The sequence below is a fragment of the Rattus rattus genome, chromosome 6 (genome assembly GCF_011064425.1).
Source record: "Rattus rattus isolate New Zealand chromosome 6, Rrattus_CSIRO_v1, whole genome shotgun sequence".
Lineage (NCBI taxonomy): Eukaryota > Metazoa > Chordata > Mammalia > Rodentia > Muridae > Rattus > Rattus rattus.
Window position 1 is genome coordinate 132,660,401 of NC_046159.1, and position 23,621 is coordinate 132,684,021.

General features: G+C 41.6%; 1 protein-coding gene across 1 annotated transcript in view; it reads right to left on the bottom strand.

The window, feature by feature from the left end:
* Window positions 1–23,621, bottom strand: part of Dync1i1 (dynein cytoplasmic 1 intermediate chain 1) — a 119,806-nt gene that overhangs the window by 49,107 nt on the left and 47,078 nt on the right. Inside the window, exons 5-8 of the mRNA XM_032906963.1 lie at window positions 14,247–14,393; window positions 9,615–9,728; window positions 6,880–7,013; window positions 3,458–3,602 (exon numbers count right to left, since the gene is read on the bottom strand). Of these exons, the coding sequence (XP_032762854.1) occupies window positions 3,458–3,602; window positions 6,880–7,013; window positions 9,615–9,728; window positions 14,247–14,393 (540 nt within the window). The remainder of the gene's footprint in view (window positions 1–3,457; window positions 3,603–6,879; window positions 7,014–9,614; window positions 9,729–14,246; window positions 14,394–23,621) is intronic.

Below are 23,621 nucleotides of genomic sequence, written 5' to 3' on the forward strand. Positions count from 1 at the left end.
ATGGCTTATTTAGAGCAAATCACTGGCAGCAGTATAGAAAATATATTTATATTTTCTATAAATATTCTGGTATGCATCCCTAAAAGGGAATGCCATTTAAAATTATTATAATATCATATTTAAAGATTCATGAATGCCATTAAATAGTAGTCATATGTCTTCAACAGCTTTCTAAACCTTTTAAACAAGCTGACAGTTTTAAGATTTGTGCACGATCCCTATTTTGAAATATCTGAAAAGTCTCAAGCTTGTTTTTATTTTAATATGTTGTTTCTATTTAATTTTTTGTTTCTTTTGTTTTTGTTGTTTGTTTTAGCTTTATTACAGTTTTTTGTTCTATTTTGCTTTAATATATAGTTTCTATTTAAATTTTTGTTTCTTTTTTTTTCTGGTTTTGTTGTTTTTTGTTTTAACTTTGTTGTAGAAATGAAATCCCTTGTGTTGTCAATTATCCCCCAGCCTGGCACGGCCGCCTATATAGCTGTGGTGTTATTTTGTTTCCTTTTGTATCTAATCTCAGAGAACTGGAGATTTATACGATTCAAGACTGATTGTTTTGTGTGAGCCCTCTATAAAAGTGACATACCTATTATCCTAATTACAAGTATTCTTTCTAATTTTTATAATATTGTTAGCCATAATTATTACTGGAACCATTAAGAGTTATGAAATAATACAATTCAAATATGTTTCATATTTCTGTATCAACTGGAACACACACACACACACACATGCACACACACACACACACACACACACACACACACACACACACACACCCCACACGCACCATTTAGTAACCTTGTAGCACAAGTCTCTTGGAAAAGACGAAATAAATGTATTATTCTTTCTCTTACTCTTCAATTTTCAAAACGATGAGCTTACTAGTCTATTATTTTCCAAACGTGATCCTTAAATTTTTATGTGGACTTATTTTCTTCAATGCACCAAACAATCTTAAACTATTCCCCTTAATAGTATTTCTTGGCCAGAAGAACTTACTCAGGGTGAGTTCCAAGTCCTTTGACAAAAAACTTCATGGTAGTGGGCATCAAACTATATGTGTATCCTGCTTCAGTCTGAGAATGAGATAGTCCTACTGAGTCCCTAGTTTACTATGGAGCCTTGCACTTAGAGAGCACAGTTGAAGACCAGGAAAGTCTTTACCATAGAATAGCCATAGTTTTTAGAGCTTTCTTGACCATAGAGCAATGAGTTTTTCTAATCAAAAGATAACACGTACCCCTAAGTTCTTACAGATATGTCTAACATCAGGAGTGCTAGAGAACTGTTGCTTCACTCATGTCTCCATAGCTCCTTTCAACCCACTGATTATATGACAGTTCTCAATGACAGTAGCATAGCTATTTATTTTATATGCACATACAGACCTAGCAGTCAGAACAGTGGCAGCCAGTGCCTACAGTCATATTAATGCTAGAGCTGGTTTAAGGCAGCTTTTCCCCCTTGAAATATATAGCTTTCGGAATGTATCCCCAAGTGTGGGATGTTAAAGCCACTTGGAACCATTTCTCAGTATAGGGATCTTTGTCATCACTTTGAAGTACACTAAAGTAATTCAGATCATATTCTTTTACAAATTAAATTCCCTTATGAGTCAATTTTTAAGTTCTCTTATTTTTAAAATTAAGAAAATACTTTAATGACTCCCATATCAAATGTACCAAGCAGAGTACATTCAAAGAAATGTGATCATTGTTTTTGTGAAGCACATCATGTGTGTTGGTCATTGTTCAAAGTTTCAAAACTAAATAAATAGAAGAAATGACAAAGTACCATTCACATTTTTCCCACCTAGCTCTTCTAATTTAGATTTATTTTCTAGAGCTCAATTTATAATAGTATGGAGAAGTCATTCTTTTCTATTTTTCCTCTCAAAGTGCCCTGTTAATGAAGACTTCCATTTTTTCCAGTCTTTTGTTCTCTGGTTAATCTTTCAATGGTTGCTCCCCAGAAGCTGTCCTTTTGTGTTTTGTCTCATGTATCTGCAGCATGGATTCCCTAATGTGAGAATGGCTTGTGAGGGTCGGCAGTATTTTCAGATCTTCCCAAATGATTCCCCATGATGTTGTACATTTTGCATGTTGTACAAGAATGGCTGGATGTTTTCAGATGTGAAATTCTTAGAGTCTGTTCACCTGGTATTTGGAACCAGATTTTTGAATGCGAATTTCATTTGCGGTCCCCCTTTAAATGAGGTTGTGCATATTTTCAGACAATTGCAGGCCACATCTATCATCCTAACATTCTTATCTCTCTGAAGACCCATGAGCATGCCTACAAAAAACTGCTTCTCTTCCACTGCTTGACATGTTTTCAGTTCCCTTCTCTGTTGCCACATCTCATGACTACCTTTGAGACACTCCTTCTCAGAGTCTCCATGCTTCCTTCTAGATCCTGTGACTACAACTGTCCTTGCTCTTCTGACTGCTACAAGATACGCAAATGCAGCTCAAGCCTGTCCTGTCCTCTGTTCTTTACAGCATGACTTGCTCAAAGCTCTCCGCTAAACTTCCTAGGTATCTTAAGCTCAGCTTGTACAAGGCTTTCCCCTAGCATGGCCTTCCTTGGGCACACTTCATCACATGCAGTGAAGGATACCACAGGTCACTAGTTCCTTCGTGCGAGGACATGTCTTTGTGGTTGTGTGCATGAATGTGTGCAAGTGTGTGCTTCTGTGAAGGCCGGAGGTTGGTGCTCGGTGTTTTCTGTCTTGTCATTTTCTATCTTATGATTTTGACAGAGGGTCCCCTGTTGAACCCTGAGTTTCTCATTTTGGATAGATTGGCATCTCCCTGGATTTCCTAGGTGTTGCTAATTCTGTCTCGCAGTTCTTCCAGTCAAATCACTCATCACCCACTTCTGCGGCATTTATGTCCTTTGTAGTTCTGTCTGTAGTCATATTCTTTCCTTCTGTCCCAAACTTTCCAGCTACACCACTACTTTTTATTCTCTAGGCCATCGCATCTTTTTTTTTAATGTCATAGTACAAATGACATTTGGTTTCTTAGTCAAGAAACCAAAATAGATGAAAGATACACAATCAAATAACAAGACAAATCATACATTTTACCCCATAACTATGAATAGTATAAGTAAATGCTACAGATCCTAGAGAGATTAACAGTACGATTTGTGTGGGTTTACACTGGTAGAATTAGTAAAGAAGGACTTTGGATTATGAAAAAAATATATATGATTCAACATTATTTGAAATACACACACACACACACATATGATACAATTAACCTGTTTTCAAGTATAACTCAAATATTTATAGTAAGTATGCACTGTGAAAAGACCTGGGCAGATGGAGCTCCCCAGTAAGTTGTTTGGGTCTCAGTGCCAGGTAACAGCTATTTTCTGCAACTCCTCCAGAAGGAAACATCTTCTCCCCCTGTGTATTATGGGACAGTTTCTATTAAGGGATTCTTACCTTTGTGGTCCACAGTTTGACAGTCCAGTCAAATGATGATGTGACAAACAGATGAGAAAAGTCGATGGGACCCACTGCCATGTGGCAGTTAATGCCTGTCACTGGCCCTTGGTGACCTTCAAAGACCTCACCAATGCCTGCTTTGCTGCAGAGAGCAAACATGTAGCATTTCAGTGACCTTTGCAAAGCAATGATTGATTACAAACAACAGCTCTCATCTCCGTATGTGTTAAAACAACTATACATAATCAGGAATGAAACTATTTACGCAGCAATTTCGAGAGGAAGACATTGATGCTTAAGAAACTTTGAGAATTTAATAATACAATTTGTATCATTTGTCTATTTCCTGTGTTCTTACAGATTGTTATTGCTGAGAAACTGTTAAAGTGAACCAAATGCACTTGAATTCCAGAAGCTTTCTTAGTTACGATGCAACAAGTCCTGAGATACTCAGGCTCCATTCGAGTGTTCTCTAAGAAGTTCATTGGTTTTACAATTCAATACTTTTTTTAAAGAATAGTTATTTATTCCTTCTAGGAAATTTATTAAGTTGACATGTCTAAAACGTGTGACATGAAAATCTTTGTTACCTCAAAATAATTCACGTGGTATCAATTTAATTTATAAAAATGATATGTTCATTTCACTAGAAACTGAAAAGAGATTAGAGATTCATTTTGTAAGTACCATAAGGTATTTTACATTTTTTGCTGCCAAGTGTCTCATATACAATACTCTAGAAATATTTGTTGAAGTACATAACAAAAAAGAAAGACAAACTTAAGCTCCTTAAAAAAGCACACTTGAGAATAGGGATGCACATTTTAAAATTCATTCTTAGACATAGATTATTTAACGAAGCTAGGATCATTTCCAGGCTTTGAAAAATTATATAGTCCACATGCAGTCATACATAATTAGAAAACTTTTAGAACATATACCAAAAATATTATATTTTAAGAATCCATATGCATGAGGTTATAAGTATGACAAACATGTATGGATTGTAGAATCTCAATATTATGTCATGAATAGCAAAATTGAATTTGGTTATTAAAATATCTGGGCCCAGGAGAGCAACAATGAATGTCAGCGTGCTGAGTAAAATTTGAGGAAAACACTGGTGAGTAGATGTCATGTAACAAGCCCTCAATCGTTTTGCCCAGGAAAATGGCTAACAGTGCTTCCAACACAGGATCAGAAAAATGTGCTCTGATGACCATGAGTAGCTGATTTTTGAAGTGACCCCGGGTGAGATCTACTTGTTTTTAGCAGCATCCTGAAGGGATTTATATAGGGTTATAGGGTGCAAAGTGAAGACTTTGTTTAATTTGTGGAAGTAGATTTGCACCTATGTTGGGTAAAAGGTAGAAATCTCCCAGCTCTCTTCTGTAACCCTTAATAACCCATTTAACATTATGACAGAGCCAGTGTTCTGCTTAACAACCTCACCAAGATTTGAACTCTGTATTTCAGATGGATGGACCAATGTCAAAAGCAAAACCAAACTTTTAATAAAAGACATTTGTGGTGTGAGTCAGAGACATATTCTTTTGCACAACAATGCATATTCTGGTCCTGTTTGCAACAGCCACAAAATAAAAATACCAAGCATTTAGAAAGTGATTCATTTAAAAAATAGGGAAAAAAATCAGAGTTTACATTCCAGCTTTTAAACACCCAGAGTGTACACACCCAGGTTGTAACTGGATGGGGTCAACATAAAATCTGTCTTATTGATGCAGAGGAAGATGAAACTGTGGCTACTGTAGCTCACTGGACTCTGTGTGTCTCATATGGCATTTTATGAGTATTGCATGTATTTATGAACTTGTTAGCAATACTGCCATCAGCTCCCAATGACAAAAACCAGGTTTAAATGGTACCTGTGTATTTAGACTATCCAACAATGCTCTCTGTAGCTAGGAGGAGTGCAGAAAATGTTTGAACAGCTGAATCACTTGATCAGATCTTTTTATGTCTGGTGTATGGGCTTAGTCAAGTCTTACTATTGTAGAGATGTTGGACATAGACCTGTATAGCCTGTCTTCCCAGGTCATCTTTAAATCATCGAAGCAGGGCAAACACCAGTGGAAACATCACAGCTTGTGTGCTTAGAGTGCAAAAATTCATGTAGCTGATCTTAAACCTAAATGCCCTGAGATCAGTGCAATAGATGAAAAATCAATTGGCCAAGAACTATGAAAGTAAGAGAGAAGTTAAGCAACCCTGTGGACATAGGGACCTTTTCAAAAGATGTAAGGCCACATGGCTGGAATCCACTTCGGTGTTAATGGCTATTTTCAGAGAAATCTGCCAGTCTCTCCTAGGAACTGCACAGTGCTGTGTATATTTCATACTATTTCAACCCTTCTACTTGGTGGGAAGGTCTTAAGGTATTTCTTTCATTATTTAGATATTATCATTTCCTTTATTTCTTATTTGTATTTTCATTCCTTCTCCAAGTGCTAGGTACTGAGGCAGGAAATAAGGGATGAAATGGAAATAGTTTTGCAATAGAAATTTGGTGGATGAATGACTCATTGGAAAACAATGTGACAGATGCTACTGCAGATGTGTGTAGAATAATATGTAGACTAATCATATTGCTCCATTGGTAGACTGACAATGGTCCTCGCCTGCTCACCCTACTTCAGTTGTCTTGGTGGCTCTTATCATCTTAAGTGACCTTTGACTTTTGTATCGGTCCTTACTCTCAACAAGGACATTAACTCTTTTTTTTTTTTTTCCAGAGCTGGGGACCGAACTCAGGGCCTTGCGCTTGCTAGGCAAGCGTTCTACCACTGAGCTAAACCCCCAACCCCCAGGACATTAACTCTTAAGCACCTTGCACTTTCCTGTATTCTTATGATGGTATCTGATACAGATTGAGTTCTTAGAAAACATCCTTAAATGAATGAACTAACAGAACAAAGTGAATTCTGTAAGCTATAATGGAAAGAGAGTCAGAAAGATTTCAGTGTGGAACCATGCCTGTGCTGGATGTTTAATGCGGAGAGCTTAGGCAAAGAAGTAAGAAATGCTAGTCCAAGTGGAGAGCAAAACAACTGAGTCACGAAGGCATGTAGAATGCGGGGCGGTTATTAATCTCTGCAGGACACATGGTTGGGGCTTGATGGCATGTGCAAAAAATGAGTCTGGCAAGGGATAGGGAGTGTAATGGGCTCTGTGAAGAAGTCAAACATTGTTCCTCAAGGCGATTTGGACTGCCCAAAGGTTTGTAAGTCACCAGGGACGCAGACAGATGTGAGCTTTAAGCTAATAAGGACTTGAGGTTGTGCATTGCGTTCTTTTCAGAAATAACTATCTTACAAAGCAAGGTGGTTATAACCTAGATGGCAAGATTTTGGAAAATGATTTTGGAAACCAAGTCATCAGAAAGAACACAGAAAAATTACCTTCCATGACGACAAGCTGTGTAGACGGTACCTTCCTCACTGCCGACCACGAAGTTGTTGACATCTCCCGTCGGGAAGGCCATTCCTGTAACAGCCACAGGCTTGGACTTGTTGTACACCAGCTCCATGCTCTCCTACCAAAACATGTGGTGGTTATGTTCCCATCTGTCAACTCCTCGCAATGCCAAAGATAGCATGGAAAAATCATATGGCTAAATGGTTTGTTTGCTTTCCACCCAGTACTACAAAAGACCCCCACTGGGCTAGAAGTCAGACTCTACTGCCCCTGACATCCAGGCCACTCTGTATCTCTTGTTTCAGGCCGGCTGGATTTCATCAGTATGTGCTGCTGCCTCCCCGGACAGGCAGAGATGACAGGTGAGAATTTTGAAACTAATGGTGCAGAAACTAAAGATAATACTGTAATGATTACACTTGTCAGCTCCAGGCTTTAATAAAACACACAATACCCTTGTATTTACAAACATTTTCAAAATCAATTGTTCGTGAGAATAAATGTCTATTAATATCAGATGTACTAAACACATTTTCCACAGAGGGATGGTGGGTCCTGTAGGCACTGAAACCATGAAATTGTCGCTCACGTCATAAAAAAGCAGACCTCAACAGGAAGAGGATCTCATGAAGGGTGGCTGTTGGGTGTACAGGCTCTAAGTCCTTAACACAGCACATGAGTCATTATTATGATAAAATGTTTTGTTAAATGGAGAGTTAGAGAGTATGTCAAAAGACATACACGCTGCTGGGGGCTGGAGGGATGGATGGCTTAGTGGTTAAGACTATTGGCTGTTCTTCCAGAGGACCAGGGTTCTGCTCCCTACTCCCAAGTCAGGGAGCTCACAACTGCCTATAACTCTGACTGGAGAGGAGCTGATGCCTCTGACTTCCATGGAAACCTCTGCCGCACACATGGCATACAGTCACGCAGACACATGTGACCTAAAATAAGTGTCTAAAAAAGATATTCTGCTAAATTAAGTTTAATGACAATAAAGGATAAGTATCAACCATGCCCCTAATTATTCCTGGCTATTTACACCAAACAGCCTATTTTGTGTGTCTGAAGCTTGGCACAAACTGTTCCTGGAGTTGTACAGGAACTCGGATTTTCCTATGCAAGTCGACCAAGCTATTTTGGCCACAGAGGTCATAAATAGGAAATGCTTGCTGACAGGATACAGTCGCACGGACTCTGAGGCCCCATGGGATACTGATCATTCATGGCATCCCTCTATTGAGAGCACTGCAGCATGCTGATGAAAGGGAAGGATGCCCTGACAGGAACACAGAAAACAGGAACATCTGATGTTCTGCCCTATCTCTAGAGTTAGCAGCAAAAAATGAATTGTGTGTTGGTAACTCACTGAGAGAAGGTGGGCCGGGGGCAGGAGGAGGAGGGATAGGGGCAGCAATTGTGTGATGCCCCACTTGTCTCTGTTGTCCTTGGAGACCGGGCCATGAAATACCCTGTCTCCACACAGAGCCAGGCGTCTGTGGGCACGCTAACACTAATAAAAACGGGCTCGGAGCTCCCACACCACTGGTTTAACCCAAACAAACACATGTTTAATCAGCAAAATGGGCAATTAAAACTTCCCAAATAGAGGGTTTGCTCTGATATCTGTTTATAATCTCCATGCTTTTAAAAGAGAACAACACATTGCTGAGGATTTTAAAGCGAAACCATAAACTCTCTGCACACAACTGCAGGTCTGTATAGAAACAGGCAAAACCAGGAAGCTGAATGTGAGCTGCGTATTAGCACTCCCTCCGTCCCCTCAAGTTATGTGAAGATCTTAGCGTTAGCATTCTCTACATCTGTAGAGACTTAAAGGAGGTTCTTTACAGCTTCCATATGTTCTATATCTTGAAACTCGTGCTCTTCAGACACCAAGTGGGAAACATTTCAGAGTTGTCATTCCAGGGGAGGGGACAGCAATGGTAAGACTGAGAATTATCTTCTGGAAATTTTCTGTGATTTTCCTCACACATTGGCCAAACGCTAGCCCAGTGAATGCTTCAGGGCTTTAAGTTGGGCAAGAATGCTACACTTTTTCACCCAAAGACATGCGGAAAGCATGAGCACGTCTCCATTTATGCTTGTACACGTGTGCCTATCACGCGTGCATGCTCTGAAGGTGACACTCAGATGCCGGCCACCAGCCTTCCTTTCTACTCCCGGGTCCTTTATTTTGGCTTCCATTGCTGAGATCAGCAGTGGTCTGGAGACACTGGAACTGGTTCATTTTCAACTTCTCACTTATTGAGCACGGGATGGCAGGAGCCATGCTCGCAAACATTCCAGAGAGGAAAACAGGCGGTTGTCTAGGGTACGGAAACAGTAAGGAAACAAGCGACAGACTGGGTTTCTGTTTTGCTGGGATAAGTTTCCTTCAAGGCAAGTTCCCAGGAAGGGCTGCTCTGCTGAGCTCCAACCTCATTTGCACTACTCCCCAAGGCTGTAGGCTGAGTAGATTCTCACTCCAGGCAACTTGTGTAATCCCTGTGCTCTAAAGTGGATTATGCCATTTCATTCGAAACTGACCTCAGGATTAACATCCTGCAATAACGACATAATCTGTGGTAGAGGAAATAGGTTTTGGCTTCAAGGGCTGACTGCTGAAACCAGGCCGTTGGGCCTTTAGAAGACGTCTTCTTGAGCAGGCAGGTCTTTGAGCCCGAATACGTCAATGTGTGGGTTAAAACAAGCATACCTGTGGGGTGGACAGCATGTCCAGGCTCCAGGAACACATTTTGCCATCGGTAGAGACAGTGATCAGGTTGTGAGCATTCTGGGTCCCAACAACATTGACACAGTACACAGGATGCTGTCAAAACATCAACATGAAGGGTCAGGTGTTGCTGCACGGGGAAATGATTGCATCTGAGTATCAAGCACATTATTCGGAGACAAGGTCTACTAAATGACATCATCTGGCTAGCACAGGACCGTCCAGTCATTTGCCGTTTGTGAGCTAATTTTGGGAAAAGTCCTGCAACAACTAGTCGTACAAATACTTACAGAGCTTCGCCTTGCTAAACTGGACAACACAATAGAACAGAAGGAACCGAGAACGGATGAGCCAAGTGGGACAGGGGTAAGTAGGGAGAGGAATCTAGATTTCATGAGCAAGTCTCCACACAGCATAGGTTCTAAACAATGTGAATATGAAATGAGACAGGCTTCAAAGGCACAGGACAGTCTTTGAAGGACGATGCATTACTAAAAGTGGACTTTAATGTGTTCTAGCCAGTCCCAAATATTTGATAGTACTGTCTTTAAAAAGTGGTTAATACATGTGATTTTAATTTGAGGAGGGGTATATTGGTGGTGGCTTTATTGTCATAATATCTTTAGTGAGATGGAATGGGGGTTCGCTCTCTTCTTTCCTTCCTTCCTTCCTTCCTTCCTTCCTTCCTTCCTTCCTTCCTTTCTTCCTTCCTTCCTTCCTCCTTCCCTCCCTCCCTCATTTTCTTTTCTTTTTTTCCTTCCTTCCTTCCTTCCTTCCTTCCTTCCTTCCTTTCTTTCTTTCTTTCTTTCTTTCTTTCTTTCTTTCTTTCTTTCTTTCTTTCTTTCTCTTCTGGTTTTCTAAGACAGGATTCTCCATGTAGCCCTGGCTGTCCTAGAACTCTCTCTGTAAACCAGGCTGGCCTGAACTCACAGAGATCTGCCTGCTTCTTCCTCCTGGAGTGCCAGGGCCACCATCACCCTGCTAGGGCTTTCCTTCACGTTATTTCAAAATCTGAGATGAGAGATTTATTCTTCAGAATGCCAGTTAGAGATGTATGTACATTTGGCCTCAGCCCTGACAAAGGTCATTTATGTATCCTGGGAACTAAGTAAGATGTACTAGTCATCAGAACTCTAGAAGCTGATCCTGTTCTGTAGAATTCTACACAGTAGGATAAAACCATCTGCAGATGTTCACTAAACACAAAATGGAAGGTTAGCATACACAGAATCTCACGGCAATTGGGGTTAGATTTCAGGCATCTTAGCCATGAGTGGCCAAACCACAGCTTACTTGATGCTTCTCTGTGCAAACAGCTGACAGTTTAAGCCGTACTCTCGATGAGTTAGTGTCCGTAATACCTAGCCACAACTACAATGAAGCAATTTTCAATAGTCGGAAACTGGTATTACAGAAAGGATGGTTCTGAGACTATTATTATCATATAAACTCCTGGTCAGAAGGAACAGCAATAATCATTGCGTGTAGCTGCTTGGCTGCCTCTTCCTAAAACGTGTCCAAACTCTTCTGCAACACCTTTCTTAAAGGGCAGTCAGTGTTAGTCGGAACTGCTGAGAATTTCCTCTCCAGTAGCAGGGGAACTACTCTCAGTGCATTTGAGTCAGAACAACACAACTACGTGAGTAGCTTTTCATTACCGTTTTATATGCTTCACGTTTAATCCCTCTTTCTTTAAGCTAGCCATCATTAATTCCTCCTGTTCTTTCTTAGCTACCTCGTTCTCAACATTTTCTTTCTTTCGAATATAATTTCTGTCTTTTATCCAAGTTCCCTAAGGGTAACGTTCTGAGAATGATACAGGACTATCTACTGACAATTTGCCTGTAGAGTGTGGAAATCTGTGAAGCAGTGGTTTCATTTTAATACACTGAAACATAAGTCATAATAATATATCACAAGAGTACACATGTTTTTTTGACCATTCTATCCTCTTTTACCCATGTTGATGGACAGGTAGTAAGCCCTTATGTTTTTTTCATGCCATGTTTCTACTGATGCATCCCCATACATAGGTATTATGGCAATCCACACAATGGTAAGTACAACAGATATTTGAAACTAAATGTTATCTCAATCAAATTTCCAGCTAACAGGACTAGTTGGGAAGAGACTGAAGCCAACAGTCTTCCTCAGGTCTTCAGCACTGTGTCATCAAACTCAACTCCGTAGCTGCAGAGCCGGCCAAGGCCAGTGTAGAGACTAAATGGAAAAATGAATGTAATAGCTTCACATAAAATAGTAGATTTAATAAAACTGAAGAATATGTGTGAATGAATATTCAGAAAGTTGCTGTTTTGACTTATGGGGACTGATCTCAGAGGGCACTACTCTGATGTAAGTTTCCTTTGTCCCTTTTAGTGAAAAGCACGCTTCATTGCTGTGAATTGAAGGGTACCTGGGGTCTTCTTTTCAAAGGAAGGCTTAGATGGAACTTAATTAACCAGCAAAACCCAAACTGTGATCAGTTTAGAAGCTTAACAGTGCAGGAGGTAGAGAAGGCAGGTGAAGAGGAGTCATTGAGCCAAAGGACCAGAAGTGGCCATCTCTATTCAACAGAAAGAAAAATGGCACGACCTCTACTGACTGGAAAGAAATGAGCGAAAAAGGCAAGAGTATAGCTCATTGTTTTCCATAGAAATGCCAGATTGCTTTTTATTTAGTTTAGGAATAAATGTACTGCGCAGCAGAAGGATTTTTGTTTTAATTATGAGTTCCTGTTGTCCCAAATACATATGTGTGGTGGGTGTGAAAGGAATTAGCAAGTCATCTGCGGAGAGCTTTTTGTTTTTCTGTTTTATCCTGGTGCCCATCACCCAGGCCATGATGGAAGTTGAAAGACAAACCCAAAACAAACTGTATACATTGAGCTATGGACGGATTAGACGAAACACAGCAAGCAAGAGAAGAAATCTGTGTTTTCCTTTCTAACAGAGATAATGCCACTCAGCTTGATAATAGCAGCTTTTACTCATGATGGTCTCATTAGCCATTACTTGGAGAAGAAATGGTAAGACTTTGGAAGAACTCCTGAATTTGGAATCAACTCCCCTCCCAAGAAAAGCTTTTTTCCTAAATATTGTAACAGTTGGATTTATAATGTTTAAAAAATTAAAAGCTTCTTCCCCAATGCACCACACATCCACCGAGAGCCAAGGGATAGGTTTTATGCTACTTGAGGGGACACCTGCACTGGGCTGGCCTTCTCCTGGGCCATAATTTTCTGTTATTAGTTTGGAGAAATAGGGTAGGTAAGATCAATTTTCCAAGATTCCCAAGAATCATTTTTACCTGCATGAGTCTTTGGCCCCAGTCAATCAAAATTAGAACTGACTTGACATTTGTCAGTTCCCATTTTCAAGCTTAACAAGAGCACGAGAATCCCCTCCACCTTGTTTCAGCTAGGCAGCCAGCCACCCATTTTTCTAAGCTGGAATGGTTTTGTGGCCAGCAGATGAAACAATACAGCAAGCGCATTAAGGAAATTGGAAACAATGCTGGGACTGTATCCTTGGACATAATTTAGGCATTTCAGAGAAGGGACATCAGCTACCCTGAATGTCAAGGTAGCGGCGATTGATGGAGACATGGCTGTCTCCCCGTCCCTCCTAACAATTGCTCTTCATACCTGTCATTCTCTTAAAGGAAATGACAGCGCAGTTGTCTTGTGAACACTATGCCGAACCTCTTCTACTAAATTATGGGTAATGGGTTTGCGATGTTGACTTTTAACCTTGGGGATTATATTGTCACTGTAGACTTTGTGTTGAGAACACCACACATTCCCAAATTTAAAGTCACAGTACTTTTTCAGATTACAAATGGAGGAGGCATGCTGGCACACGTCTCGAATACTATCACTAGGCATGCTCCTTACTCTCTGTGGTCTACTTGGAAATCTATGTTTGCATCTCAATTTACCAACGGGAAGAGATTCTTTAGGAAGAGAGTTACAGGAAACCCGCTTCATGGATGACATCTGGAACATCATAGAGGAGCTTTCTATGTGCTCAAACGTAAACTTACAGAAAGTTAAGATTATTAATATGTTTCTCCGAAGTTAGTGCCTTTTCTATTTGTTTATTTGTTTGTTTGCAAATTGAGACGGGGCTTCTCTGAGAAGCCCTGGCTGTCATGAAACTCACTGTGTAGACCAGGTTGACCCTGAATTTAGGTCTGCCTGTCTCTGCCTCGAGAGTGCTAGGATTAAAGGCATGAATGATCACTGCCTAGCAAACGTTTTATCTTCTGTAGTCCTGACCTGGAGTTCAATATGCAGACTAGCTGGCGTCCAGATCTCATAGAGATCAATCTGTTTGTGACTCCTAAGTATAAAGTAATGCTTTTTTTAGACCACATTTTTTCAAAATAGGTTTTGCCATGTAGTACTGACTGCCCTCAACTTTTGATCCTCTTGTCTTAGCTTCTGGAGCGCTGGGTTAGAGGCATGAAGCATCATGCTTTAATCTACTGTTCACTGAGCCAAATTGTAGTTAGTTAAATTAGTTGCTTTGACCTCAGCCACACTGCCGTCCTATGAGCTGCTTCTCTTGGGGCTTGGGTAGCTTGCAGGGGTACGGTTGAAGCTTAACTTACTGTGTGTGCAGCGGCTGACAAGGGGGTCCTCTGGACAGGGGTTCTTCGATGACTGCGATTGTCCCAGAGGACAATCTGGCCTGAATAGGTGCCACCAACCACCAAATTAGGATGAAAACGGGCAAAGCAGACTGACATCACAGAGGACTGTGTTGGAGAAGGAATAAAAAACATAGTTAATGATCGTTGAATTGTCTGTTTTCTTCCTGGACAGAAAATCACTCATTAGACAAGCTCGATTCCTCCTAGAGGATACAAAGTAATGTTAATTTGACTTGGGAAATACATAGTTGGACACTTTATACACCAATACAGGAGTTTTTAAGAGGTCAGCCAATGGCTTTCCTCCTTGAAATCTGAAATTTGAATTCTTAGCTATGTTGCCGAATAGGCATAAAACCTATCTCAAATACATCATTGTTCTGTGGTCTATGAATCTTGCACTATGGCCATTCCTTGTTTCTTAAATAAAATTATGACAGAAACAATATTAATTCCCCACTCAGGCACCGACCAAAGCAGTTCTTTACTCTGAGTGCAGCAGAGAGGCAAAGCAATTCTAGCTTCAAGAATTTTAATATGAATTTTATTTTATTTTATTAGCATAGTGGAGACTTCTAGGAAGTATCCTGACCTCAGATGGACCCAACCCGCCCCTCCCAAAGTTCCCTCGCCTCCCATGGACGTTCTCCGTGACCTTTTCCTGCCCACTTCAGACAAATGCTAATGTTATTCTTTGCCTATTTTAACAAGCAGTCAGAAATGAACCAACTCGACCATGCTCTGTCATAATGTCACAGTGTGGCTTCTGAAATTCCACAAAAGATGGCTCGGCACTGCAGTTCCTGTGAAACAAGTGGGTCGAGGCAGTTAAAGACCGACAAGTCCCGCATCTGCTACGTTGCTCTGGATTCCTGAAGCACTTTCCACATTGCATGTATAAGCTGAAGTAGTGTTTTCAATAACCACATTTCGTTCCTTCAGTTAAACTCAATGAACAGTTGCCGAGAACTTACTCAGTATAAAGAAGGCGTTATACCAAGAATGATGTACATAAAGGCACAGTGAAAGGCCTCAACAGATGTGAACTCTGCCAAGGTGAATGGAAGAAATGGGATCAGATGAGCAGAGCCACTGCTAGTGTAGGCGGTGGCTTCCTGTAAAGTAGGGCAAGGTGCCCCCTGGCATTGATGCCACCACAAGGGCAGTCACGTGCTTTGGTAAATGAAGAGGAAGATAGAATTTGTTTATCTGTTTTGTACCCACACATAGGTGTACTCTCTGTCTCTCTCTGTCTCTCTCTGTCTCTCTCTGTCTCTCTCTCTGTCTCTCTGTCTCTCTCTCTCTCTCTCTCTCTGTGTGTGTGTGTGTGTGTGTGTGCGTGTGTGTGTGTGATTGTGAAGTAGCTCAAGGTACACAGAAGATTACATAATTCTGACGAAGATGAAGGCAGTGGATTGGAAAAAAAGCAGGGTACTTTTAAAGACTTCATGGAAGGGAATGTGTTAGACCTCGAACTCTGGAAACTTGAGTAGGTACGGAAGAAAAGAAATGCACTTGGGAGCAATGAGATAATAAGGGACAGCTGAAGGCTGTTGACCAGTCCGCTACCTGACTGAGCTGGAAGGGGCCGTGAAAGAAGCAAGATTTTCAGCACTCAAACATCAGAATGTTATAGTTGGTAAGCAGGCAGAACAGTGACCAAGGGAAGAGCTGTGACTTGTCCCTGATGTGAAAAGTGCCCTTCTTTTATAATTTTCTTCCTTTGTTTTCTTTACTTCTTTTCCTTCTCTCCCTCTTTCTTTTCCTTCCTTCTGTCCTTTCTTCATTCTTCCCTTCCTTCCTTCCCCTCTCTTTCTGTCCATTTGTCCTTTCCTCCCTCCCCACCTTCTCTCTGTCTCTCTCTCTTTTGGTGTTTTGAGGTAAGGTCTCACTATGATGCCTTGGTTGTCCCAGAACTCACTATGAAGACCAGACTGGCCTTGAACTCACAGAGATCTTGTGTTTTTGCCTCTCAAGTGCTGGAGTTAAAGGCACGTACTACAATATTTTGCACAAAACTATGCATTTCTTAATAAGGACAAAGAACTAAAAACAGATCTGGGATCTGCATAGGACTCTCTAGTCAGAAAACGTGAGGTAGAAAGAAGCAAGAATGCTGACTATGTTTCAATGTCATGTTTTCCTGGTTTGAATGATTTTCAGTTCCAATTCCTTGAACACAATTCGACAGTGAACATGCCCATGCTCCAATCTGGTTCTCATAAAGTCCAAGAATAACTCTCAATAATGATGCTGAATTAAAGAAAAAGAACATAATGCTGGTCAGCTTCTTGTTTTACACATCCCACAGAAACCGTTCTTAGTTTTCAATTGATGAAATTCTTATGTTCCTTGAGCTATGTTGGAAACTTAAAACAAACAAAAAAAACCCCTTCAGATAGTCTTAAAATCATTCAGGTGGTATCACCAATTGAATTTACCAAAGCCCAAATCAATACGGATAAAGGAATGTCATTCAATTGGAAAAACCCGGAATTCAACCACTTGATTGCTTCCGTGTTTCAGTTAAGTCCCAGCAAATTCTCCTGCAAATCTCACAGAGTTTGTTGCTGGAACGAACTGGAGAATGAACAGTAAGAGGTATTTATGAAACCAACAGACGGAGCTAACAATGGCTTTGAATCCACTCCACAGGCTGGAACTAATACCTGCTCTCTATTCATTCAGTGGCCCTTACTTCATTCATTCATTAAACAATTAGCACTGAGGTCTGCTGAGCCATTTTACAATGTTCCACGTATCAGGGAGCCTCATCTGGGATCCAGAGTTCTATTTACCTTCAGTGAACAGTCAACACACAGATTTCATGATATCATCAAGAGAAATAAAAGCACACATACTCATTTTCATCAGATATTTAGTAAATGAGGTATAGTTATGTTAATCATTTTTCTCTTATTTTATGCACATCATATCAATCATAGCACATTTGCATTATGTGATGATTTACATAAGTGCACATTCTACAAACGTTCTATCATCTTGTTGCGCATCTGTCTCTATCTACCTCATGACAGGCTTATGTATGAAAAGTTCTACAAACATGTCCAGGTTTCGCTACATGTGATATGAGAGTATCTTTCATAGGGAAACACAATGGCCGAGTGATCTTCATAGTGTACAGGTAGAGTTTAGTTAGAATTTGGTCATTTCTTGAGCAGTTCTTAAGCCCACCAATGTTCAGTGTGATGATGGCAAACATTTGTGCTCACTTAAAGACTAAAACTTGGTCTCAAAGCCTAGGCTCCTTTAGTCTCTATCCACATTCCTGGCAGTGGGAATTCCTCTTCAGATTTGGGGATTTTTGCATCAAGCATCCTGGGTCTTTGAAGCATCTGCATGTCTCTCTTGTGCATACAGCTACTGACTTAACTGCTGTTGCTGTGGGGACTGTCAAGGAATTTCCTAACTGCCAGTGGCAAGCACAAATGGTGACATCACCTTCCCGCTTACAGCTGTCAGGTAAAATGTAGGAAAATGTATCTCAGAAAAGGTGCTTGACATGTCTAAAAAAAGAGGAAGGGTGGGGGGGCTGGAGACATGGTTCAGCAATTAAGAGCACTGGCTGCTCTTCCAGAGGACCCAGGATCATTTCCCAGTACCCACATGGCAGCTCACAACTGTCTATCTGTAACTCCTGTTTCAGGGGATCTGATACCCTCACACAGACATACATGCAGTCAAGACACCAATGTATATAAAATAAAGATAAAATAAATATAAATAGAATAAGGGTTATTTATTTATTTATTTATTTTTATTTTTGATATCCTCATTTTTTAGCAACACATTTTCCCAAAGACAATTATCTTGGAAAGCATTTTTTATTAATATTAATGTTACTTTAAATTTCACCACTTTCCTAGGCATTAAAACTGTATTAGCTTAGTTCTCTAACACTGTGGTAAGGCATTATTAAACTGAGACTAGGAAAACTTCGGCAAGAAAATGTATTGGAATGAGGATGCCCTTTGATTTTCAGGGCTCTATAGGAATATGCATGTGGCCCAATGCAGTGACACATAGGTGCTTACATACCAAGGATGTAATTCCATCCCTTGGGAAGCAGAGGTAGAAGAATGAGGAGTTTGAGGCCAGCTCTACACATCAGAGCTGTTCACAAACAACCAAAGAAATCAAACACACGTGTGTATCAATATTCTTACATTTGAAAATTCTTACTTATTGTATTTTATTCTTTAAAGTGTGAGGGCCTTTTCTTTGAGCAAAATATGGACAGACTTTACCAATATTAATAAAGTAGCTCCTGAGAGAGAAGCCGTGATGTTGGTGAGAATTTTTGGACAATGTTAGCTGCTTCATCAAAGTAAATGCTCCTGACAATCCAGTTGAACCCTGTTTTTACAAAGATCATGATTTCATTGATGTGGCCATGTTGTTGGGTCAAACCGGAGGCCTAGAAATATGATAAGCCTATATGTTAAAAGCTTGATATAAAACTGGCGACCCTGTATATGTTCCACACAGAGACCGTGCCACAGTGGGAATGTGCTTCCCAACAGGACACACATCACATTTTGTTTATTTGAAGAATACAATTCCTCCCCAATCAGAACAAATATCCCAGCACTGTGTCTGAGGAGCAAGCCACCCCCATTGACAAGTGTGGGTTTTTTCGCCCATACACTCGCCCAGACTGTTGAAGAAATGTCTTATTTTTCCAGTCTTAGGCAGCTTGTCTGGTTATAGCCATCTCTCTGCAAATTAGCCCTTATCACCCATATGGTCTCAAACCCCTAAACCGATGCTCCCACTCATATCCTCATCCTCTCTTTCAAAAGAACTGCTGTTTTGCCCCTTTGGAGGGGGAATTCCAAGGGGCGGAGTCTCCTCTTTGAGCATCTTCCTTCACTCACATCACACCGCTGCTTTTAGTTCAGTCAGCCCAAATTCTTCTTCAAGTGGCTGTGGAGGCTGTTTTACATTTTGTAGAGCTAATCTAGGCCAGCTTAGAGATCAGACTCCCCCCTTAACCACAGACCCATATAGCGAGGGTGAACAGCCTTTGGTCACTGCTGTCTGGGAAGCTTGCCCCCTAGGTTCACATTTGATCTGACTCCCTGTGTCCTTCTGTGGGTGGCAGTCTGCCCACTCCCTAGCCACCATGCCTGGGTGGGAGGGATAGGAGGTCCTGCATTCAAAAGCCTCTCCTATTTCAAGTACCATCTCTTCTGGGGGAGAGGTCGATCCCCAGGGATGAAATGGCCATATTGTTGCCAGATGCTGTCTAATGGTGGCTGACATTTTATTTGCCTTAAAGTAAATGCTTAACTGCCAGAAGGCCGTTAGGCAGACAGATTCGATCCTGCTGGCTACCACTGAACTAGTGTGCATTTCTGTAAGTACCTAAGGAACTCTCGGAGGTATTTCCTTTGTTAATGGCAGCACGTGTAATCGGAGAGTGTTGCTACCAAAGGCTCACGTGTGGAAAATGTGAAGGTGATGAGGCTCCCAGGAGACAGGAATTGACACTCACATGGATGGGGGGCAAGGGTCCTTTTCCAGATTCATGTCCCCTCCAACCCCCACTCTTTCTCTGACAGTCTATCCTGGCACATGCACTCTGTTATTTCAAATTCTAAGAGGAACGGCCATATACACAAAGTTGTCAGTTGATTGTTGCTGAGATCTCTCTGGCAGACGTTGAGTTAGCTGGCTTGTTAGTTCTCATCTCGGTTTGCCCTGAAAAAACCACAGAGCAGCTGACTTTTGAGTTTGACTCCTTCAAAATGGAGAAGCCAGTCATCCCAATAGGCTGTTTGGGAATTCTTTGGAATTGGCATTCCTTTCACTGGTGAGACCCTCGAAAGTACACAGCAGGGGCTAGGCAGCGACCATACAAAAGGCAGGAGGCAAGACTGCAAGCCCTGACAAGAGTGTGGAGAAAATGGAGTGCTTACTACAACTGCCAGCGGGGAGTGAATGAAATGGTGCAGCTTCTCTGCAAACCCATCTAGTGGCTCCTCGGAAGTCTGCACAGTTCCCACGTGACCCAGGAATTCCACTCCCATGGGAACACCCAGGATCACTTAATACAGAGGTTTACATGAAGCCCTATACACCAATGTCCGTAACTGCATTGCTTCTAATGGAAGAAGGCAATTGAAATGCCCACCACCAATGAGAGGGCACAAACAGCGTGGTAAGTCCTTGTGAATGTTGTTCAGAAATACAAAGGCACGAAGCACCGTGCAGGCTTTAATACGGATGAGTTCCGAGAGTCGTATTCATGTGAGAACCAAGCCAGACAAGCCACACAAGGATAAGTGACAGTTACACATCTTTGGAAAATTTGTTAAAGAGGCACAAAATGGATGATACATGCAGACGTATGCTGTATTAGTCAGGGTCCTCTGGAGGAGCAGAACCAGTGCAATGAATATGCATTTACACCGTACACATGTATGTGGAGTTACTAAGTCACTTAAAATAGTAACCACAGTCTAAAGTCATGTCTAAGAGGCTGAGAACCTGGTAGTTAAGTCAATCTTTGAAGCCGCATGCCTCAGCAGTCAGAGTAGCCCCTCCCACAAGAGCAGTCTCTCACTCGGGATGTGAACGGGTGTGACGACCAGTAGTGACTCAGTTCACAAGGTGGGGTGCTAACTCGTTTTCTGCTTCTGCCCTCGGGGTGTCCAGGCACATTAGACTGGACTTCAGGGTGCTAGTTCAGCCCAGTGGGTTCCAGGAACTCTGTTGGTGGTGAGGGAGGAGAGAAACAGTCTTCTCTGAGTCGGTCCTCAGTAAAACAGCTCTCTTTGGCTGAGGGTAATATGGGCTATATAAGCCTTGGGGAGTGGGTTGGGGCTTTTGAGGTGGGTGTAGACCATTAGCTGGTGCCAAGGCAATGGAAATGTTTCCTTTGCACGAAGAAGAATTCATGGTGCTTACAGGATATGTCCTTATAGGGAGACAGGAGGTCAAACCTGTAATTTGGCTACCAGGCTACCTCAAGGGTAGCAGAGGTGGGGGATTTGTACAGACTACAGGCTGTTGTGGTTTGCCCTGGAATTATCTGTATTTTGATGCTAATTCCACTGCCCCAAGGACAGCTGCCCTGTCACGTACTCAGGAATCAGGTGACTTCACCAGAACCTTCTCCCCATTGAATTGGTAAAGTACAGGTGAGGGCCGGTACAGGATAGAAGGAGGCCTGTCATTGGAGGAGAAGGAAGGATGGGCGGAAGAGACGTTTGAAGGAGGAGGAGGAGACTAGGAGAGAGAGGAAGAGACAGAGAGAAGCTGTGGCAGGACAAAATGGCAGGTGATGTTAAGATTCTGCTCTGTGTATTTACAGGTTGTTATTAATGTTCTCAAGGGATGGATGGTACCGGGCTTTGTATGTTTAAGTGGGCAATTATATCTTACCAATTGGATCTAAGATTATTGTGTTGTGTGTTCTTTTATGTGAGGGTTTGAGTGTAGAAAAGTGTGTGGCTGGGATGTGTTTCTGCCCAGATATCTAGCAGGTATCTTGGGGCACCGAGGTACGGACCAAGCAGGTAAAAGACAACTCTACTTTTTATTTTTATACATTTACAACAACAACATGCTCCAGGACATACAGGCCCAGAGCAAGGAGAGAACAATCCTACTCCCGCTAACAGTTTCACGACGAGATTTGGGGGTTTAGACAGGCCTCAATCTTTCACTTGCTCACCTCTGTGGGGTGCCCCAGTATTCCCAATATTCCCCCAAAGCCTGGAAGTTTCCTAGATACCAGCTGTTCCCTAGTCTGTGATGGGAGACTAGAAACACTGCTCTGGCTGTCAAATAGGGCAGCAATAGCACTAAGGCAAATCAACTCCTGGCAAGAGGGAAGGCCATGAGGGAAGGGTGAGAAGCTCTTCTTCCTTTTGCACTACTGTTTTTATCTGGGCCGCTACCAGGAGGTGCTGCCCACAATTGGAATGGGCCTTCTCACATCCATCAAGGCAATTGGTGTGGTGTTTCAGGTGAGGCTCCCTAGCAATTTGTGGTAAGCTGACATCAAACCCAACCATGATGCATGGTATGTGAAATATGAATCGTTTTCAAAGAGTGCAGACATGTTTGCAACCTACCAGCCTTCTCATCTCTGGAATAAACATCTGTATTGCTGAAATTGCTGTTTGTTCCGGTAATTAGTCATTGTCCTTTTTTTTTTTTTTTTTTTTTTTTTGTGGCTTCCCCTCCCATTTTCCATACTCAAAAAAGTGCTAACATGGGGGGGAGGGTTAGCAGAGTCCTTTCTAGACCCAAGATCAGAATTTCTGCTCTGACATCTAAACCTTAAGTATGTTGGTTTATCTGTATATATGCTTACGTTTGTGGTCATACATGTGTGTGGGTACGCTGTAGGATGATGTCATTATGCAGCAAGGTAGTCAAGGATAAGGTGAAGCCTATCATTGAATGAGAAGGAAGGGTAGGCAGGGAAAAGTCTAGGAAGTAGGGAGAAGGAGGAGGGGCGAGAGGAATCAAGGTGGAGACAACGGAGGAAAATGATTCTGATCCAGGTGGTCTAGGTCAGTTTTATCTTGTCTAAGTGGGTGGTTTCAACCATTGTTAATTGGCAGTGAATTTATTCTGTTTGTGTATTGTAGATTGAGTATTTAACATATAAATCTAATTGCTAAATTATAAGTTTCTGGAACTTTGATATATCGGGCTAAAGAGGACAGTGTGTGAAAGAAATGGTTGAGAGGCAGTTGGAGCATGCGGATCTCTTCCTGTTGCCCAGACAGAGTGAGAACCCACAGGGCCCGCAGAACTAGATATACGTGGGTGTACCAGGCATGGTAACTACCGCCTAGGGGACCGTGCAGAGAGGGCGGATAAAAGGGAGACAGCCAGGAGAGGGCGGCTTGGGGACTGCATGGTAGAGTAGCAGCCGGAGTGAGCAGATCCGGCTTTTGGGAATTGATAGAAAATGTTCCTTTTTCATTTATCGCAATAGTACACAAGTATACAGTAGTCAGAGGTCAACAAAAGAGTATCTTCTTCAACCATTTCTTCAACTTACAATAATAATAAAATTATAATAATAATCATAATCATCATCACTTTCATCATCATCATCATCAACAACAACAACAACAACAACAACAACAACAACAACAACTAGCTGGCCTGGCGAGCCTCTGCAGTGTCCGCCTGCAGAGTACTGGGCTTGTAGTCACATAAGGTTGTGTCAGGATTTTTATATCAATGCTAGGGATCTGAACTCATGTCCTCAAGCCTGGGCAGCAGGCGTTTTTACCAACTGAGCAATTTATAGCCCTTACTTTTGACACACCATTAAGTTTAATT